Source organism: Bufo gargarizans, chromosome 1 (assembly GCF_014858855.1).
Source record: "Bufo gargarizans isolate SCDJY-AF-19 chromosome 1, ASM1485885v1, whole genome shotgun sequence".
Lineage (NCBI taxonomy): Eukaryota > Metazoa > Chordata > Amphibia > Anura > Bufonidae > Bufo > Bufo gargarizans.
In genome coordinates this window covers 498,351,190-498,372,679 of record NC_058080.1, presented here as the reverse complement: position 1 = coordinate 498,372,679, position 21,490 = coordinate 498,351,190, and the positions used below count along the sequence as shown (strand labels likewise).

The 21,490-nt window shown below is 40.1% G+C and overlaps 1 protein-coding gene across 1 annotated transcript in view; it reads left to right on the top strand.

Annotated features, from left to right (window-relative positions):
• The window catches only part of RPGRIP1 (RPGR interacting protein 1), a 63,172-nt gene extending 44,758 nt beyond the window's left edge, over positions 1-18,414 (top strand). Inside the window, exons 20-26 of the mRNA XM_044280785.1 lie at positions 1,329-1,568; positions 14,681-14,798; positions 14,877-14,974; positions 15,261-15,453; positions 15,564-15,654; positions 16,704-16,834; positions 18,299-18,414. Of these exons, the coding sequence (XP_044136720.1) occupies positions 1,329-1,568; positions 14,681-14,798; positions 14,877-14,974; positions 15,261-15,453; positions 15,564-15,654; positions 16,704-16,834; positions 18,299-18,414 (987 nt within the window). The remainder of the gene's footprint in view (positions 1-1,328; positions 1,569-14,680; positions 14,799-14,876; positions 14,975-15,260; positions 15,454-15,563; positions 15,655-16,703; positions 16,835-18,298) is intronic.
• The last annotated feature ends 3,076 nt before the right edge of the window (positions 18,415-21,490 follow it).

Below are 21,490 nucleotides of genomic sequence, written 5' to 3'. Positions count from 1 at the left end.
AGAAAAAGCTAAACGTCGGATCCGGCAATGCGCCGAAACAACGTTTAGCTTAAGGCCGGATCCGGATCAATGCCTTTCAATGGGCATTAATTCCGGATCCGGCCTTGCGGCAAGTGTTCAGGATTTTTGGCCGGAGCAAAAAGCGCAGCATGCTGCGGTATTTTCTCCGGCCAAAAATCGTTCCGGTCCGGAACTGAAGACATCCTGATGCATCCTGAACGGATTTCTCTCCATTCAGAATGCATGGGGATAATCCTGATCAGGATTCTTCCGGCATAGAGCCCCGACGACGGAACTCTATGCCGGAAGAAAAGAACGCAAGTGTGAAAGAGCCCTTAGAACTGCAAAAAAACTGCAGAAAATGGCTGCTGGGGAGTTTATTATATAGTAAGGGATAGGCAACTTTCCTATTGGTTGCTAGGGATGTTGCTAAGCTCTGACAAAGATATTGCAGCCTTCTGATTGGCCCACAAGCAAGAAGGGAGGTTACTGATGAAAAAGAAATCTAGAATACTCGTGATTACGAATATATAGCACTATATTCTACATCTTCGCAAGTTTTCAAAGTACCAATATTCGCAATAAAAATGTGCGATTAGAATATTTGTGATCAACACCATTTGCCACAAGACATTTAGGGAAAACAGCAAACAAGTGGAAGAAAGTGCTCTGGTCAGATGAGGCCAAAGTTGAACTTTGTGGCCTAAATGCAAAACGCTATGTGTAGAAAAAAGTTTACACTGCCCATCACCCTGAACACACCATCCCTAATGTGAAACATGGTGGTGGCAGCATCAAGCTGTGGGGATGCTTTTGTTCAGCAGGGACAGGAAAGCTGGTCAGAGGTGATGGGAAGATGGATAGAGCTAAATACAGGGAAATCCTGGAGGAAAACCTGGTAGAGGCTGCAAAAGACTTGAGACTGGGGAGGAGGTTCACGTTCCAGTAGGACAACAACCCTAAACATACAGCCTAAGCTACAATGGAATTGTTTAGATCAAAGCATATAAATGTGTTAAAATGGCAAAGTCAAAGTCCAGACCTAAATTCCATTGAGAATCTGTGGCAAGACTTGAAAATTGCTGTTCACAGTCGCTTTTCATACAATCTGACTGAGCTTGAGATATTTTGCGAAGAATAATGAGCAAACATTTCAGCCACTAGATGTGCAAAGCTGGTAGAGACATACCCCAAAATACACTAGTGCAAACCACACAAAAAATGGTGCAAATACATGAAAAATTTGGTGTAAATATATCAAACATAGTCATGGGTCTGTAAATCTGCATGGAATATGACACAAACTCACTTGTATATTATTTTTCAAGCACCAATCTCCTAGGAAAATGTTATTGAAAGAAGCTTCAAGGATTAATTTAAACAGTTCTGGACCATCCAAATCACGAAAGGCTGAGGAGGAACTTCAGAGAGATGTGAGCGCTAACAAAAGAGGAAGAAGAGATCCTTACTCAACAGACAATCTAGAAAGATTCAAGCAGCAGAAAGAGGCAAGATGTTCTCCCTCAACTCCCCATCACCAGAGTGATGAGATGGACATGAATGTGGAGGTGGGTAAATGCTGAATCGAAATTACAATGCTATTTTATATCATTAGCAATGACTGATCAGATGCTGGTAACATTTTTTCATTTTTTTCATTTTTACATTTTGGATTTTTCCTCCCCACGTCCCAATAGCCATAACTCTTTTGATTCGTTCCCATAGCTATATGAGGGCTTATTTTTTGCGGGACAAGATGCATTTTTAATGCCACCATTTAATTTACCATGTTTTGTATTAGAAAACGGGAAAACAATTCTTTATGTGTAAAAAAAAAACAGAATTCCACAAAAGTTTTTAGGGTTTTGACATCACAGCGTTCACTATGCACTAAAAGCGACCTGATGTTCTTTTTCTGTGGCTCAATACGAATGCAGTGATACCAAACTTGGATAGTTTTTTTTGTTTTATTACTTTAAAAAAATATATAATTTCTGAAAAAAATCAAAATTTTCTTTACATCACTATATATTCTGACAGCTATAACTTTTTTATATTTCGGTCTACAAAGCTGTATGAGAGCTTGTTTTTTTGCGTAACATTCAGTTGTTTTTATTGGTACCATTGTACGACTTTATAATCACCGCTATTCAATTTTTTGAGGGGACAAGATGACTTTTTTTTCCGTTGCGGCATTCACCGCACAGGAATTTTTATATTTTTTCTTTTTAATAGTTTAGACATTTCCAGACGCGGTGATACAATATGTTTATTTATTTTTATTGTTTATAGATTTTTATATGTAAAATTAGGATAGAGGCTGATTTAAACTTTTCTTTTCTTTTTAATAATTTTTGTTTTTTACTTTTTTTTATAACTATTAGACCCCCAAGGGCCTAGTACATGGGATCTTTTGATCCCCTCTCATATTCCCCCTAATAGAGATCTATTAGGGTGAATAGAATTTTTACACTCTCCATTCTGAGCCTCGTGCTATCGGCACTTCCTGTCAGTGTGGGCGGGTGTCGGCTGTATGGAGCGGGCCTGCCGTTATGGATTGAGGGGCAATGATTTTCCAGTTTCTGCATTAAACACTTGCTTATTGTAGTCTGGACAGTTATGTCATTTTCTAATATACTTTGTGCAATAATTTGTGAAAGTATTAATGTTGTCTGCTTGCTATTAATAAAAGGGAACCTTTATTGTTTAGTTTGGTCATGAAAATATATCCTGGTAAAGGTGCAATGATCATCTGTTTGTGCAGATATGTTGCAGAAATTTATGTGACAAAAAATACTTTTTATGCATTGCAACATGTACAGATGTATGCAAATTCCAGCCAAATGAAGTTCTGGGACAGTTGTAACAAACCTACGATGTGTGAACAAACCCTAAGGGTATGATTATGGGGGCAGTCATAGTGGGAAATCTATACTGTGTATGGAGAAGAGCTCTATACATGGTGCAGAGGTTTGTGGCAATGTTAATTTTAGTTATTTTAGTGGTTATTTCCCTTTTAATTATAACTTTAATTATTACCTTTAAATGTAATAAGTTAGTGATAGTAATTGTTAATGTGAGCTATTCAACATTATTGTTCCATGGTTACCAGGACTAGTGATTGGTATTAGGCTACACTGAGGTCACTGTACATGCCTACAGCAAAATTAAGACCTTCAAAGGGGTGCTAGGAAGGGCCATTACCCAATTCCAGACCGGGCCATTTACCCCCTTCTTGACCAGGCCTAATTTAGCAAATCTGCCATGTGTCACTTTATGTAGTTATAACTTTGGAACGCTTTTACTTATCCAAGCCATTCAGAGATTGTTTTCTCGTGTCACATTGTACTTTATGTTAATGATAAATTTGAGTCAATATGGTTTACCTTTATTTATAAAACAAATCAAAAAGTTACCAAAAATTTGAAAATATTCGCTGTTTTCTAAATTTTAATTTCTCTGCTTTTAAGACAGATAGTGATGCCTCATATTTCTACTTTATGTTGGCATCATTTTGGTAATGTAATCTTATTTTCTCAGGACGCTAGAAGGTTTAGAATTTTACAAGCAATTTTTGAAATCTTTAAGAACATTTCCAAAGTCAACTTTTTTATAGACCAGTTCAGTTCTTAAGTCATTTTGTGGGGATTACATAGTGGAAACCCCCCCATAAATGACCCCATTGTAGAAAGTACACCTTTCAAGTTACTCAAAACTGATTTGAAAAACTTTGCTAACCCTTTAGGTGTTCCAGAAGAATTAAAGGAAAATGGAGATGAAATTTCTAAATTTCACTTTTTTGGCAGATTTTCCATTTTAATCCATTTTTTTCTTTAACACGGGGGTTAACAGCCAAACAAAACTTAATATTTATTACCCTGATTCTGCAGTTTACATGAACACCCCACATGTGGTCGTAAACTGATGTAAGGGCACACGGCAGGGCGCAGAAGAAAAGGAACGCCATATGGTTTTTGGAATGCAGATTTTGCTGAACTGGTTTTTAGATGCCATGTCCCATTTGAAGCCCTCCTGATGCACCCTTACAGTGACCCCATTTTGAAAACTAGGGGATAAGGTGCCTGTTTTATTAGTACTATTTTGGGGTACATATGATTTTTAATTGCTCTATATTATGTTTTTTGTGAGGCAAGTTTTGGCACTGTTTTTATTTTTTATTTTTACATTCATCTGACAGGGTAGATCATAGCTATTTTTATAGATGCAATGATATCAAATATGTCTACTTTGTTTCAGTTTTACATAATAAAGCATTTTTGAAAGAAAATTATGTTTTTGTGTCTCCATTTTCTCAATGCCATATTTGTTTTATTTTTCTGCCGATCGTCTTTCGCAGGGGCTCGTTTTTTGCAGGAAGAGTTGACGTTTTTATTGGTACCATTTTTGGGTACATATGATTTTTTTGATCATTCATTATTACACTTTATAGGGCAAAGTGACCAAAAATTGGTTGTTTTAGAAGTTTTTATTTATTTATTTTTACAGCATTCACTCGAGGGGTTAGGTCATGTGAAATCTTTATAGAGCAGATCGTTACGGATGTGGAAATACCTAATATGTATACTTTTTCTTATCTATTTAAGTTTTACAAAATAATAGCATTTTTAAAACCAAAAAAATGATGTTTTAGTGTCTCCACAGTCTAAGCGCAATACCTTTTTTTATTTTTTGACCGATTGTCTTAGTTAGGGTCTCATTTTTTGTGGGATGAGGTGACAATTTGATTGGTACAATTTTTTTATAAAAATTAATTTTTGTACTTTTTTTGTCTAGACGCACTCTGGTGCTGTCACCACCAGACATCTGAGAAGCTCTGACAGACGTTCTTCAGAACCTCCTCCTTGAGGTTCCTTTTGTTTTGCTTTCGTTTTCTCATCTCGTTTCCCTCTCTCAGCTGTCATCTAGTTGCACTGATTGCATCCCTTTAAATCCCCTCCCATACTGCATCACTTTGCAGTTTATACAACTTCCTGGAGTGTGTGCATGCTGGATGCTGCAACTGATGCTTCTACAGATAAGTCTGTTCATTTATTTGTGTTTTCCTGTTTGCTTGATCCTAGGTGACCCTGACTCCCTCCGTATTAAGTGTAGGGAGCCAGTGGTTGTGTCCCCTCACTATTATAGGGTGTTCAGGTGTCATACAGTCGAGGCACGAGGGCATGCAATTATCTATCATAGAGATCTTTGCATTGGCTGAGAAGTCAGGGAGAGTGCTAGGGCTTTTACAGGGCTAAACCTTATGTTCCTTAGTTTGGGATCAAGTCAGTCGGATCTTCGTTTGTTGTCTTCTAGTTTTCTGCAACACCATCCGTGACAGGGACATTTAACTTCACTTCTTTTTTTTTTTCACTATTGATTTCTCCTGTAACTGGGGCTGATATAGTAGTCCCAGTTACAGGGGAAATACACTCCGCAGAGAGGCTGTACAGCAGTATACTGCTCTATACAGCCTCAGTGCAGGGCTGATCAAGGTCTGTGGAAGACCCAACATCTCCTGCACTCCCCTGGCCCCTGCGGTCACATGAGCAGCGGGCCAGGACAGGAAGTGGCATAGCGCTTCCTTATCTGTATACAGAGTGCTCGTTGAGCGCTGTTTATACAGCGATCTAGAAGGCAGGGACACCTGGGAACAGTCCCTGCCTTCTCTCTGGGGTACGATTAGCGTGCAGCTGCGATCTCTGAATGGACGTTCCAGAACATCCTTTCAGAGATAAACGACCAGCCCAAGGACGTTTATAGTCAATGGGCAGTCGTGAAGCGGTTAAGCTAGAAAAGTTCCATGCATGTAACAGAGGCTTTAGATCCACTGATGGCATTGATCAGGTAAGATGATGTCTTGTGACTATCTCCCTCTTGTATTACCACAGGGTGTCAGCCATGTTCCATGTTGGGAACTGGTCGACAGGAACTCCTCTATAGTTGCAGGCTAAGTGATTGTTATTTACTTTTAATCTATATATAATCAGCCTGTATATATATTATCACTGCTTAGTAAACCAGTTTTATTAACTTAAGTCTTGTTAAGCCTAGCTTATTCCCGTATTTTAGAATTCACAGTAAAACAAGTGGTCATGCAGATGTACTGCAGCTCAGCTCCTATTCAAGCCTTCTGGCCATACTCAATATAGTTCCTGGCACCACGGCTGCTTGTAACAGCTGATCAGTGAGTGATATTGGTGATATTGGTGACCTATCCTGATAATAGGTCACCAATATCTGTACCGTGGAAAACCCCTTTAAGGTAATTAACATTTTTCATCAAGAGTAACCATAGGTGTTAGCAGCACAGATTGTCCTCAGCCAAAGTAAAATTACAGCTTGCCGAAGGCCAAACAAAAATCATGCACATGGATGGAATGTCACCTTTTGCCTATATGTCCAAAAGTGGAGACACATATATACAACAAATATATGCAGATATAATTGAAAGGCCTTATCATGTATTCATGCAAAACATATAAACAGGAGATGTATAGGTAATAAGACATGGGCGGGGACTCCCATCTGATTGAGTCTTAAGAGGGACATGTCCAATATTCCTATATTACGATAACATAAACAGATCGGTACCAGTGACTAACTGCCCATATAGTGTTCCTATATTGAAAAAGAGACCCCGTTCAGAACCTGCCCCCATACTACCTTCACCCTTTATCTCACTAATACCAGTGCATATAATCTGGCCAGTTGATGACCTGGACTTATCAGGGTATTAAAGTAGGTACAATAAATGTAAGGTAATATGGACTGTAAAAAGCAAAGTATGTAGTACAGATTAATTATAAGATAAAGTAAGATTAATACAAATTAAAGCTGTGCTAAACCTATGTGCAGCAGTACTAGATATTGTGCCTGACATTAAGGGTGATTGTAGTCCACATTCTCCACTCCAAGATCAGTCTACCCACCACTGTGAGGGCAGTATTAGCATGAGTGACACCCCCTACTTAGATGTCTGCAGTGATGCATGGTGGTTCTTACCACCAAAAATAATGCAAAAAAAGTTTCAACATTGCGATCATGAAATTAGATCGACAATGTTTTGCTGCCAAATAGAGTTAATGTTTTGTGTTTTAGTCTGCTATATTTGTGTTAAGATATATTTTCTGAAACTGTAATGCTCCTTTAAGAACATCATTGTGGTTGTAAGTAAATTTTCATTAAAGGGAGTCTGTCAACTCCAAACTCTTATTTCGAAAGTAAGCATACAGCCATGTAGGGTAGTTGTCCCAAACTTTTTCCAATTATATTTTTTTTATCTGGTCCTTTAATCCTGGGAAATGCATATTTCTATTTTTAAGCAAATTGATTTTTGGTGCACTGGGTGCAGCATGGCTCCATCAGTGGACATTCCCTGGCATTTCAGTGGGATTGTCAGCTGTGGTCTGCGCTCCTGATGCCGGCATTCCTCTCCTGGCTCTGAGCAGAGCTTGCACTCTGGCTCATAGTTCCTTGTGTGCATATATAATGTGAGCGGGCGCGTCTCTACTCCTTATGTAAGGCATGCACGCACACACACCCTCTATCTTCCCCAGCCTATGGATGGTCTGCAGGATGTATTTAAAGGCACCTTCTTCTACAGTCCTATTGTGTGTAGGTGTTTAGCGTGATTCTGCTTTACTGTGTACCAGACCCCGTTTCTTGTTTAAATGGAATTGCCTATTTGCTGCCTCCCCCTGATCTAGGACTACGTTGACAGACTTTGACTCATTGCTACCTGCCTTGACCTTGGCCTTTGTACCCTGACTATGCTTCCACCTGATCAGCCTCTAGTGTCCCAGCACCCTCTGGGTGAACTGTACCACTTGGAGGTGAGTCCAGTGGGTCCACACCCAGGTCCCGATTCCCTTGTGTCCCAACCCCACTCAGAGGTAGCACCTGGTGCATCCCTTTAGGAAAGTCTAACCTCATCATCAGAGGTATTGTGAAGAAAGAGGGGTGTATTTAGACATCGGCCTCTGAGCGAGTTGGTCTTGTGGGACAGCGGGTTTGCACCCGCTGAACATAACATAAGCATTTCTATGGATTAGAGGACTGGCTTTACACAAGATAGGTATGGTTATGTTTTGGGCTTTTTCCGTTCAACAGTGGAATGCTTACCTTCAAAATTATTTTGGAGGTGACAGACTCCCTTTAAAGAGTTACTGTTCTTTCACACAATTTAATTTAACTTAATAGAGAATGGTGTAACTAGCACATCACTTTATTTAAAAATATGCCTTCATCCACCTGAAAAAAGCTGTAAAGTCATGGCCACTAGGGGTCTTACTTCCACCTAATTTGCAGTCCACTGCCTGTTCTCAGGCAAGATCCATCCCTGGTAATAGAGACACAGAAGATGGCAGAAAGGAAGTGGGTTGTGTCAGAGCTAGCTGAGATTGTGAGCCTGATAGAAACAACTGTTTCTACACTGCTTCTGAACATCACAGGAGCCTCCTATATGTCTTTAAGTGTGATTTTCCTCCTTCTTATCTGTCCTGTGAGCTCCAGAGCTGAAAGCAAACATAGTCAGAAGTAAGGGAAAGGATGTCACAGGACTCACAGCAGTACAGTGCTGGCAGATTTTAAAGAAAGGATACACCCCCTGCTTTTGAGTGAAATGCATTTAGCTGTGCAAAAAAAAAAAAAAACACTAGGGAAGCCCAAAAGGTCCTGCTCTTTCACAGTTATGATTGTACAAAGAAGCCCAGCCATTATGCAAACTTTTTTTGAAAAATCTGGGACACTTTTTTTAAAATATTATTGTTTATTCATTTTTGTTAGTATACGAAACAACAATAATAGGGCTTCAGACCCTTTAAAAGTACAAAGAAAAAAATAAAATAATATTCATATGCATCAAGAGGGGTATGCAGACCCTGACAGTGATGGATATAATAGCTCAAAATAAAACATAAAAAAATAGGATATCACCAAGGCCTACCTGAGGCCGAACACCATTAAGAAATATGCCGTTATGTAGTCGGATAAAGAAACATAGCTAAACATTAACAGTACTGAAGATGAAGCGCTACAAGGATTATACTCAGAGTTCAGTTGTTTGTTTATTACCTATCCTGTAACCGCAACCTCCCTAGTCTACCCTTCAACTGTTCAGTAAGATACCATTCTGTTAATGTGAAAGGCTGCATAATACTACTAATTTCGTCGTCTGACATGTACTTTACAATAAAACATCTCCATTTTTGAAACCATTTATGCGTGAACTTATCTTTATCATTAAGGATCGTCATTCTTTCAAGGTGTAATAGGTTTTTAAGTTGCGACTGAACAGCAGATATCGATGGTATGTCCGAGCATAACCATTGTTGTAAGATAAGTCACTTAACCACCATACAGATTTGAATGGAACAACAGAGGGGGACTCCTTCCCCCATTCACTTCTTCTTCATAGTGAAACAAATATAACAAAGGAGTTAATGGAATCCTCCTTCCCCAGATTTCAAATACCATATCACCCACACCAGACCATAGTTGTTTAGTTTTGGGACATGACCACAGACCGTGAAAAAAGTCTGTATAACTGAGGAAGCATTTAGGGCAGTTTGCAATTCTTTCTGGTCTAAGCGGTGAGGAGGTATATCAAATCCACATATAGCTTTGTGCATGATCCGTAGTTGTGAATCTCTCCATACCTCATTGACAATATTTTTCTACACTTTCAACCACCCCTTCAAAATTGCCTGGGAAACATTGTCTACTTCCAATTGCCCTTTCCACTGGTTAAAATCTCCCATTTTGTTGAATTGTGAGTCTTCCCTCCTCAGCCCATGGTAAAGAAGGGAAACAGAAGTTCTACCACCACCCAAGCCCAGGATCTTGTCTAAGACGTTCTGTCTAATTTATTTATGTACCAAAACTAGATTAGAGTTAATGGCCACCTTCACTTATGCATATTGGATTGTCTGGAATGCAGTTAAAGAGTATTTCTCTATAATTTCGTACTTGTGCAACCATCTTGGTTTTGAGGTTTGTAACCTGCAAGATCCCCTTACTCTTCCATTCCCTAAATAAACTATTGGTGTGACCTAAGGGAAATTCCGGGTTATCCCATAAAGGAAGATGTTTAGATATCCTAAAAGACAGCCAATACTTCCTCCTCAAAATTCGCCACGTTGCTATAGTGTCTTTGAAAAGGATAGATGATTTTATGTGAGCAGGGATGCAGGACAGGACCTAGCATGAAGCAGAGCCGCCACAGACCACAGAGCACAGAACTGACTCTCTAAAGATAGTGCAGAATAGTAACTGGTTTCCGTTTATCCAGTCTACAATATGTCTGGCCATACACTCTAGGTTGTATCTCCTGACATCGGGAAAAGCTATACCCACTAAGTCCGTAGGAGCTATCAACTTTTGAAGACCTATTCTGGGACGTTTACCATGCCATAGAAACGTAGTAAATGCCGCCCTTAGTTTATTGGTATCCCCATGTTTTAAGAGCAGGGGGATAGTTTGCAGCCGATATAATAGCTTGGACATTGGCATCATTTTTAGCAAATGATTACAACCCATTAATTATAAAGGAAGATTATGCCAGTGTTGCAGTTCCCTAATTATCTTGGTAATCAAGGGATCATAATTCAGTCTAGATATGGATTCTATGCTTCTACCTATTTTAATTCCTAAATAAGTAATAAAGGATTTGGCGTTTGGTATCCCTTCTACTGTGTCCCTCAGATTTCTATTTGTGTTACTATTTAAGAGAAGAATTTCACTCTTGGCGCTGTTCACTTTAAGACCAGAACACGAGCCGAAATTCGACAATGTTTGAAGGACTTTATGCAGATCTGATACAGGATCATCCATAAATAACACTATGTCATCAGCAAACAGCGGCAAGCGCATATTATATGAACCAACTACCAGTCCCTTGAAAATCGCAGAAGAGTTGAGATATCTTGCCAGGGGTTCTATCACAAGGTCAAACAAAAGGGGAGACAACGGGCATCCCTGCCGCGTTCCCCTCTGTAATGTGAACCTGGGGAACATAAAACCGGCCATATAGACTCTAGCTGTTGGATTAGAATAGATCCCTGCTAAAATGGAACGGAAGCTACCTTTAAAGCCCATGGCGTCTAAAACTTGATTAAGCCATCTTCAACTGATGCTATCAAATGCTTTTTTCTGTGTCAAACGTAACAATAGCTGGGTTTTTGTCTTTGTATTTCAAAGTTTTCGCTACCGAGAGGGCCAGAAACACCTTTCTAATATTTATTACCGCAGACCTCCCCTTGATAAATCCCACTTGTAACGTCGAGACCAGTGAGGGAAGGATATCTGCCATTCTATTTGCCATAATCTTCGACAGCAATTTCATATCTTGATTGATAAGGGAAATGGGCCTATATGAAGAAGGGTCCTCTGGGTCCTTGCCCTTCTTATGTATGAGAGTTATTAGTGCTGTATTCATGTGATCTGGTATATGCTCCCCCCCTACAATAGAAGAATAAACTGTAGTCAATGTAGGTGCTATCTGAGTGCATAAGGCCTTAAAAAAAATCTGACGTATAACCGTCCAGACCTGGAGCTTTGCCCGAGGGGAAGGCTTTTATGGTAGACTGTATCTCTGTCGCTGTGATATGTGCATTTAGCATATTCAATTGTTCCTCCGAAACTTTCGGCAGAGATAAGGTCTCCAAGAAACCGTTTCCTGACTCCATTTGCCCCTCCCTACTCTCATAAAATCTAGCAAAGTAATCCCCCAAAAGATCAGTAATTTACTTGGGACTTTGCACTTTCGTGCCATCACATCCACGAAGACTATGAATGTCAGTCATTCGCCTCTTCCCCTTTGCCAGGGATGCCAACAATTTTCCCGATTTAGGCCCGAATTTATGTAAGTCAATGTCCAGTTTAGTTTTTTTAAACCTTTCAAGTTTATCTGCCCACCCGTCAAAATCCTTCTGAGCCGGGACCCACTTCTCTTTATTTTCAGGGGTTCTATCTAGTGTATATTTTCCATACGCCTGTCTCAAGGACTCACTAGCTGACTGGAAACGATCTTGTGCTATTTTTTTTTATAGACGACACGTAAGCTATCAAACGGCCTCTTAGGACTGCCCTGTCCAGCTTCCCAAAATAGCGTTGGCGAATTAACATGTTCCAAGTAGTCATTGAAATATTCCATCCACCAGCCTTGTAATAGTTTCCGAAAAATCTTATCTAACAGGAGAAAGTTTGGAAACCTCCAGACATAATCCTGTCCCCTAAGATATTGGTCCATCAGATCCATACATGGTAGGGTCCATACTTGTTTCTTGATGCTATCATTTCTTCTATCCTCATGAGCATTCATCACTAGGTTAAAGTCGCCCTCTGCAATCTTGAAAGGATGAGGATCACTTGATATCTTACATCCAACCCCATCTAAAAAGCCCTTTTAATCCTTATTAGGAGCATAAATATTACAAATGCTGTAATCTCCAAAGGGACCTGATAAATGGATATGCAACATTCTACCCTCAGTATTGGAGGTTGTAGCATGAATCACACGAGGGAGATGACATCCTATCAGAATTAAAACTCCTGCCTTCTTTCCTATTGCTTCTGAGCCATAAACAGCCCCCACCCAGAGCTTCTCCATTCTGTGGAAATCTTCCTTTGTAAGATGGGTCTCCTGCAGTAGTGCCACATCTGCTTTTAGCCGTTTGAGATGCCTTCGGATTTTCATACGCTTATTGGGCGAGCGTAGCCCCTTCACATTCCAAGAAATGACTTTCATAAAGCACCACTGCAGGATGACCCATAGCCCTTGCTGATCTGCAGCAATAGATGGAGAGAAGAAAAAAACGTTGTCTACTAAGGAGATGCCTCCCAGCGCAGCATCTCCTTAATCTCAGCAAATTCTCAATGAGCCTACCTCTAAGATGTATGGTGAATTTCCCAGCAAAAAAATAAAAAAAACTGTGTTAACTTGAAAAATATTAAGAAAATCAACCTTAATATACACATTATCCTAACTTTTTGTAATGTGACTTTTCCTTTTTTCTGGTACACACGGCGGCGTCTCACCACAAGTTGAATTATAGATTCAGGAGTCCTCCAAGACCCATTTCAGATGATACATAAAAGCATCCACTCAACTCATGGGGTCATGTGTTGCTGTCTAGCCACAGACCTCTGTTCTCTCGGAGAGCCCCGGGTAGACGAGGCAGAATCTGGTGACACGCGATTCCAATGGTGGTGAAGAACAGCCGAACCTTCCGGGGTCTTTTGTCTTGCTCCACATTGCGATGTTATTCCTTCATTGTGGCAATGTAGGTAACTCTCAGCTTCCTTGGGGTCAGTGAATAGACATGTCGTGCCGTTCACTTTGTTTTATTTTAAGAGTTGCTGGGTACATCAGTTGAAATTTGATCCCTTTTCTGTGCAGTCCAGAGAATACCATACTGAAGGCTCTGCGTTTCCGCGTGGTTTCTGCCGAGTAGTCAGCAAATACAAGTGCTTTGTTACCGCGTATGAACAACGGCTCACGTCGTAGCCTATAAGCCCTCAGAATGTCCTCCTTATCTGAGTAATCCAGATATTTGCAAATGACTTGGCAGGGTCTTTGATTTGTTGTCACAGAGGATGGCGCCATGGGCTCTCTCTGGGGCCCCACTCGATGCGCCTTCTCAACTCTCCGCTTCCCACCCAGGGCCTGTGGTAGATCACTTTCAAATAGGCGTCGCAGATCTTGCAGTGGCACTGTTTCTGGCATCCCAACCAGTCTTAAATTGCTCCTCCTGGACCTATTTTCCAGGTCTTCTACTTTCTCCTGCAAACGGTTGGCTAACTGAAATAAGTCCTTGTGCTTAGCTGCTGCATCTGCAGAGTCTTCCTCTACACACGCCACCCTCTGTTCGATTTCCACAAATCTATGATCGTGTAGCGCCACCTCCTCCTGCAGCTTGTTCAGCACTGCTTGAATTGTGGAGGACAGTGAGGCAATGAAATCAGGGGCAAGCTGCTTGGCTACCTCAATAGCCAGTTGTTTTATATCTACACCGTTCGCCACTGAGTCAAACATATCTGACTGGGTATTTACCGGTGAGTTTTCCAGCATCCTCTGGTCTCCTTGGAGCGCCGCTGATGTCGGGGTCAGTGCCATTTTGGAGAGCGCGCTGTCTTTTTCAGAAGCTGTGTGGCTGGAGGATTTGGATCTGTGCCTGCTCCAGAGCAAATACCGCTCCATACGCCTCCCGGTATGGTCCTTAACTCTTGTAAACACAAGAGGAGTTAGCGGAGCGGGTCTGTTTTTGCATCAGTGAGGAGGACCATACTGACCGGCGGTGAGGAGCCGAGCTTGCCGCGTCCTCACATACCAGCGCCGGAACCGGAAGTTCTCTGGGACACTTTAAGCCACCCGAGTTTTGTGGAATCATGAATGGGTAGACAATGACCCTTCAATGTTTAACTATTAAAGATTCATGAAGAGGTTATAGATCTTGTCCTGGGAGATAAGGAAGTTCTTTACATTCTTTAGAACAGACCTTTCTTAATCCCAGGATTTGATATGATATTGTCCTTGGCACTTAGCATATGAGCTGTCATATGGCTATGTGCATGAACTAATTAAATATAGAGAATTATGTACCATTATACAAAGATCTATTCATGTGTTTTACATTACAGCTAATAGAATTTTAAATTTTCATAATAATAATCCAATTTTCAGGATATTTTGATAGGACCGGAAGTAAAACAGGATGGACATGAAGAAGAGATAAATGAATCAGATCAGCAAACAATATATGTGAACTCCTTTAAACCAGTCAGACAAGTCCTACCAAAAGGTAATGGCATTTTTATGGTTAACAATACCTATTAATACACTGGTCTTTTGGTTTACCATGCGAATTGTCTTTTTCCAGGCAATACATCAAATAGCCTTGATGAATCACTCATTACAGATAGTGATGATGATGATGATATTGTCATAGCCCCAGAACCATTACTGACATATAAATTGGTAAGTGAATAAATAATACCTTCTTTTATTATGATATTATTATTTGTGCAGATTTTGCAGCTGAAAGGTTCTGAATCTGAAGACCAATGAATTATTTGACTCTCTATATCATTTTGTAGATTCCATCTCCATATTGGCAGCTCACAGATTAATCAGATGTTCTCAGCTCTGCTGATTGTCCATGATTAACCTGGAAGTCAAACCCTAAAAAGCTCTAATTTTATTACCTGGAAATGTATAAAATTGTTGTATAGTGTATCATTTTGCCTTTGTACACTTTGCTCAGTCTTCATCCAGGATGCGGGTGGAGGTGGCCTCTCTAACTTTAGACCCTTGCTCACATGTGGCAACTGATAAATCAGTGGAAAGAGTGTTTGTGGAATTTCATTTTCCTGGTGTTCCTCCTGAAGAAACAGAAACCCCTTTATCACTTCGCAAGCCTATCAATGGTGAAGAGATATTTTACCATTTCAGCAAAGGTTAGAACAGCAAGGCCACTCCTGTACATGACAAAACCCTAATATTTGAACACTAGTGGATGATCATTATTGATATCATTGCTTAAAATAAATGTCTTCTCTTGACACAGTGATCCATCTTGCTGGTGAAAACCATGTCGAACGTAGACGTTTCCTCAATATGCTTCTACAGGGATCAGACTCTGCAGGAGAAAGAGTCAGGTATGGGTTTTCTTTGACATTGACAGACTCATTTTTCATAGTGGCTGATGCTGGATGCATTTTAGACTATCTAATCTAGTTTATACCACCTGTTTGTTGGCTGAGTGTTTTTGCCTGCTTTGTTGCAGGGGCTCCAAATTTTTGAAGTGTTTGTGCATGATTTCGATGGTTTACATTTACTAAGGTGTGGCCAGATTTATTACTGTGACTGTTTGTTAAAAAAAATCGTACAAAGAGATGCAAGTTACTCCAGTCCCCTGGTGGAGTACAAACTGATTAGATTTAAGACTGAAAAATTGTGTGACAAATTTAACAAGTGGCATATGACATTTGGTAAATCTATTGCAAAATAAATGGCTAAAATAAGAGCAGTCAGCAGGGATTAGCATGGAGAGTCAGTAGTTAGACTCTTGGCAATGAGATATTGATGACCAATCTTTACCATCAGTGTAAAAGTGCTGGAAAACCCGTTCAGTGGTAAATGTATAAAGTCCTATGCACTTAGTTTCCTCTAATGGTGGCTGCAGGTAGCCAGTTTTCTCTTATACCATATGAAGGGATCAAGGGATTTAGGCTACATGCAGATATGCAGCCAGGTTCTAGTTTTCTAGGAGCCGCCAGGGCACGGCAACCAGTTCTAGAAATAGGAGTGGTTCCCAGAGGTGAGACCGGCACCTATCTGACATTTGTGGCTCTACTATTTCTGACAGTCCCATTGTAGTGCATGAAAAGTTGGCCATGCTTGCTCAGCAAATGTTGAGACTGGATAACCCCTTTAAATGATTAAATACATAAGTAGATCTCTTGCTTGCTGTTGATTTTAATTTCGTCCAAAATGGACATCTTTCGTCACTACAGAGAACTACTTTGGTCATTATGATTTGTGATTGGTGGTTTAGAAAACGAATTGTATGGGTCAAATATGAACAAGGCTCTAACTGAAGAGAGGGTTGCCCTAAGGATTGGTTTGTCCATTAAACAGACTGTATATTTCATTTCAAATAAAAAAAATTAATCATTTAATCTCTTCTGCCACTGGTACAATCAAGGTTAACGTTTACAGTGGTAAGCGATCCAATGAATGAAGAAGAAGATGAGTGTCGTGATTTAGGATATGCCTATCTAGACCTGAGGAACCTATTAAGAAGAGATGTAGAGCCAGCAGAAGAAACTCTACAGGGTGAGTAAATATACAGCAGACTTCCTCTAAGGCTGTGTGAAGGAAAGAAGGGAGTTTAGAGTGCTATGTCAGAATAACAGGACCCCTCTAAAGGTTTTGGGCCTACTTAGTTAAAGAAAAAAAAAACATTACAAGGTTGTCCTGGCTTAGTCCAGTTTCAAAAGAGTGTGTTCACTGAATGAAACATTAGTGGGAGAGTGTGAATTACCCTAGTGAACTTTGACTGGACTGATGCAGTATGTCTCTGTCCTACCTCAACTGTAATGATTTGAACTGATGGCACTGAGGTGAGGCACATACGCACAGCATTATAAATCATTATAATGGAGTGCAGTCTAGTCAAAGTAACAGAGTTTACTATGGGATTTCATTTTCCCACACTAAGCGTGTTTCACAGAGTAAAGACACTTGTCTGAAACAGGCCTTATGGGTGTTTTAACTAGCCCTAGGAAAAAATCATACTCACCTCTTCCCTATTGGTCCAGTCCAGCACCCTGGCTCTTCTGGTTCGTAGGCTGTAAATTTCCAGACGGGGTCCTGTACACCTGGCCTCAGTGTGTCCCCACATTACTGCTAGGTCACATCGTGCTTGGAGACACATCACCAATGGGGCCAGTCATTGGCTGCAGCGGCATACTAGACACCAGTCAGATGTTTATGGCCAGGGACCGGAAGATCGCATAATGGAATCAGGGAGCTGGAATAGATTAGCGGGCAGCAAGTGATTATGACTTTCTTCATTCAGTGCAACACACTCCTGGGGCAGGTTACAATGTCCATAATGCTGAACAACCCCTTTAAAGAACCTAAAACATTTCAAAAGCCTGCCCTTGTTCACAAGGGAAAGTTTTGGTGCAGTTGCAGCATGCCAAAGCAAAGAATACTACCGGTACCTAAACAAAAGAAAACTATAAAGGAATGCCTTTGCTTGGGTCCATTTGCAATTTTAGTTACATAAAACTGTACTTCATAAGACCTGTAGACCTGTTCATCCGTAGAACTATACCTTGGGCCAATAAAGAATCATTGATTTAACTCAAGCCTTGTATGGGTTCCATTTCTTCATGTACTAAAATTAATAACTTTACACTATAGGGTGAGGTCATATTTTATTATTGCACTACATGCAGTGTATTTGGTGCATATGCTGATACACATAGCCCCACTGACCTGTCGTATACCAAAAGAGTCTCTATTTGGCATATGCTGGGTTTTATGTACTGACATTGAAACTTTATGAAATAGGTTAGTAGACTATCCTATTCCATGAACTGGCCTACACAAAAAAAAAAGGTTTTCTAATGAAAACCTATGGTTAACAAATGCCAATATCTGCCTATACATATGGGTCTTTTGATGAAGGTAGTCACTGGAAAATACTCCGAAGAAATTTACTTAGGAAGAAAGAAAAATTAGCAAAAAAGCTGGTTGCATGACAGTAAAATACTTTTGATTTTTCTTCAGTTTCAAATGTAACTGATCCAAGAGAAATAATTGGAACTCTACGTGTGGTAATAGAAGCCAGAGAAGCAGCACGGGCTGTGTACAGAGAGAGAAAAATGAAGTCTAGAGTCCAATGATCACCTTCTACAATCTCAAGCCAAGTGCTCTGACAGCTTATACAATGGGAATTCCATACATTGGAAGTGTCTTGCAAGAGAAAACTGACATGCAAGCTTTTCACAGGATAAACAACGAATATACTGTAAAAGGTGTAGAGAAGTGAAGGCAATTTGGAGGAGCTTAGTTGAGGGAGATGGGATCTACCTAACATTATACATTATTCTTTGCAATCTTTGTCTAACACTCCACACAATATGAATCTCCAGCCCCAGCAAGCATAATTATTCCACAATATTCCTCCATATTATTTCATATTGTGATGCAATGAGCTCACCAAAGTAAAAGATCTAACTATACTGCGGTGGTTCATGCTAATTCATGCTAATTGCATAGAATAGACTCCGTTATCAGTGTGCAAATACAAGTAAAAGACCCTTTAGTGCCTTTGTTAGAGTAGTCAAACTATGGAATGCGGGAGTCCAGTCGTTGGGGCCCCTGGCAATCATGAGAACGGGGGCCATGTTCAAACATTTGAATGGAATTCTATGGCACTTCCAGAAATAGCAGAGTACAAAAGCTTGGTCCAGCTCCCGACAACCCCGCCAAGTAGCTGAAGAGGCTCCTCACAGCATACTAAGCACAGCGCTGTACATTCCCACTTGAATGAGACTGAGCTGCTCACTAGTTAAGTAACCAATGAATGTGACATCATTGGCCTAGGAAGAGGCTACAGTGTTCACTGAAATACCACAGCTTCTTTAAACAGCTGATCGACAGAGATGCTGGGAGTTGGACCCCAAGTGATCAGATATTGATGACCTACAGTAGTCTGAGGATAGGCCATGAACATTAAACTCCTAGGAAAAAAACTTTAAATAATCTGTGCTTTTTCCTGTGGTTACAATTGTGGTGATACCATATACTGTATATTCGACATTATATTTTTGCTTGTTTTTCAATGCTCTTTTTTTATGAACTTTTTTCAACATCATTAACTTTTTTTAGTGCCACTAAGGGACTTAATAATGCAATTTACCAACACATTATGCCTGTCATGGAACAGCCTAAGGGCTCTCTTAGCTCCTTTTGTCAAAAGCATGTGGACACCTGACCATCGCTCCTACTAGTGAATCTCAATAAATTAGAATATCATCAAAAAGTTAATTTATTTCAGTAATTCAATTTAAAAAGTTAAACTCATATATTGTATAGATTCATTAAACACAGAATGATCTATTTCAAGTGTTTATTTCTTGTAATGTTGGTAATTATGGCTTACTGGTAATGAAAGCCCAAAAGTAAGTATCTCAGAAAATGTCTGTGAAGGTTCTCATTTATCCAGGTCATGGTATATATCAGTTACATATTTATTCCCAGAATTTTTGTACAATCACTCAGAATTGAGAAAGCTCGTTGGAAGAACGAGTGAAACGTTTTCAAGAAATCTACAGTACGTCCAGTTGCCTTGATTTATTCTTTACAGATATATCTCAGAAAATGTAAATGGTGTCTCTCATTTTCCTCTTGACAATACCCCATGGATTCTCTATGAAGTTTAGGTCAAGCAAGTTTGCTTGCCAATCAAGTATAGTGATAATGTGGTTATTAAGCCAGGTACTGAGGTACTGGTACTTTTGGTAGTGTGGGCAGGAGTCAAGTCCTGCTAGAAAAGGAAATCAGCATCTTCATAAAGCTTGTCAAGCAGAGGAAAACATGAAGTGCTCTAAAATTTCCTAGTAGACTGCAGCTCTGACAGTGGACCAACACCAGCAGGTGACATGGCTCCCCAAACCATCTCTGACTGGAAACTTCACACTGGACCTCAAGAATTTGAGTTGTATGCTTCTTCCAAATGAAATGCAAAATTGACTTTCATCTGTAAACAGTACTTTGGACCACTGAGCAACAATCTAGTCCTTTTTCTCCTTAGCCCAGGTAAGACACTTCTGATGTTGTCTCTGGGTCATGAGTGCGACAGTTGTAGCCCATGTTCTGTGTCTGTTAAACCACTGACTCCAGCCACAGTCCACTCCTTGTGAATCTCCCCCAAAATCTTTAATGGCATTTTCTTGACAATTCTTTCAAGGGTTATTCCTGTTGCTTTTGCACCTTTTTCCACCACATTTTTCCTCCCACTCAACGTTCCATTAATATGTTTGGATACAACACTCTATAAGCAGCCAGCTTCTATATCAATGACCTTTTTGGCTTACCCTACCCGTGGACGGTGTCAATAACTACTGTCAATGATTTGTCTTCTGGACAACTGTCAATTCAGCAATTTCCTCCATGATTGTGTAGCCTACTGAACCAGACTATTAGAGACTATTTAAAGGCTTAGGAAACCTTTGCAGGTGTTTTGTGTTGATTAGAGTGTGACATCATGAGTCTACTTTTCACAATATTGTTTAGTCAAATCTGTTTTTATTAAATTTTTCAAGTGTCACATGGCAAATGCGTTTAACATAAAACAAATTGCAATCAGCTGAAACAATTGCAAGTGTTACATAGACATTGGGAGTAGTACAGAAACATTAGGACAGTGCTCAATATATTGACATCAATGAAATTTGTGCTATTAGGATTAAGCATTGAAGCATCGGTATCAAGGAGCTCTATTGTGATGCGTGAGCACTGTTTCCTTTAGGCAACAAGATAAACATGTTTCCTTTAGGCAACAAGATAAACATAGGAATATAAACCAGTGTTTGCCATGCCAGCAGTCCTGTAAACTCATTTGAGCGTGGATTTTGGGAAGGTAGGTAACTATATAAGCATCTAAATGAGTGACAAACAATAAATTAGAGATAAAGGCAAGTACTAGTGATCAGGTGTGATTTAGCCATGGTTCCTATGTGAGTACAAAATAATTATGCTTATTGGCCCGCCAGCTGGCCAGCTCCTCCATGCGACACAGTTGGTGGACCTTCTGAAGCCACTGGTGTTCAGAAGGAGGATGTGATTGCAGCCATAACAGGGGGATTAAACATCTGGCTGCAGCTAATAAATGTGTTATTAGCAAACAGTGAGATGGTCGGTGTTGTTTAGTGGGTTGGGCAAGAAGTACCAGACCTTCTGTAAGAATGAAGTCTG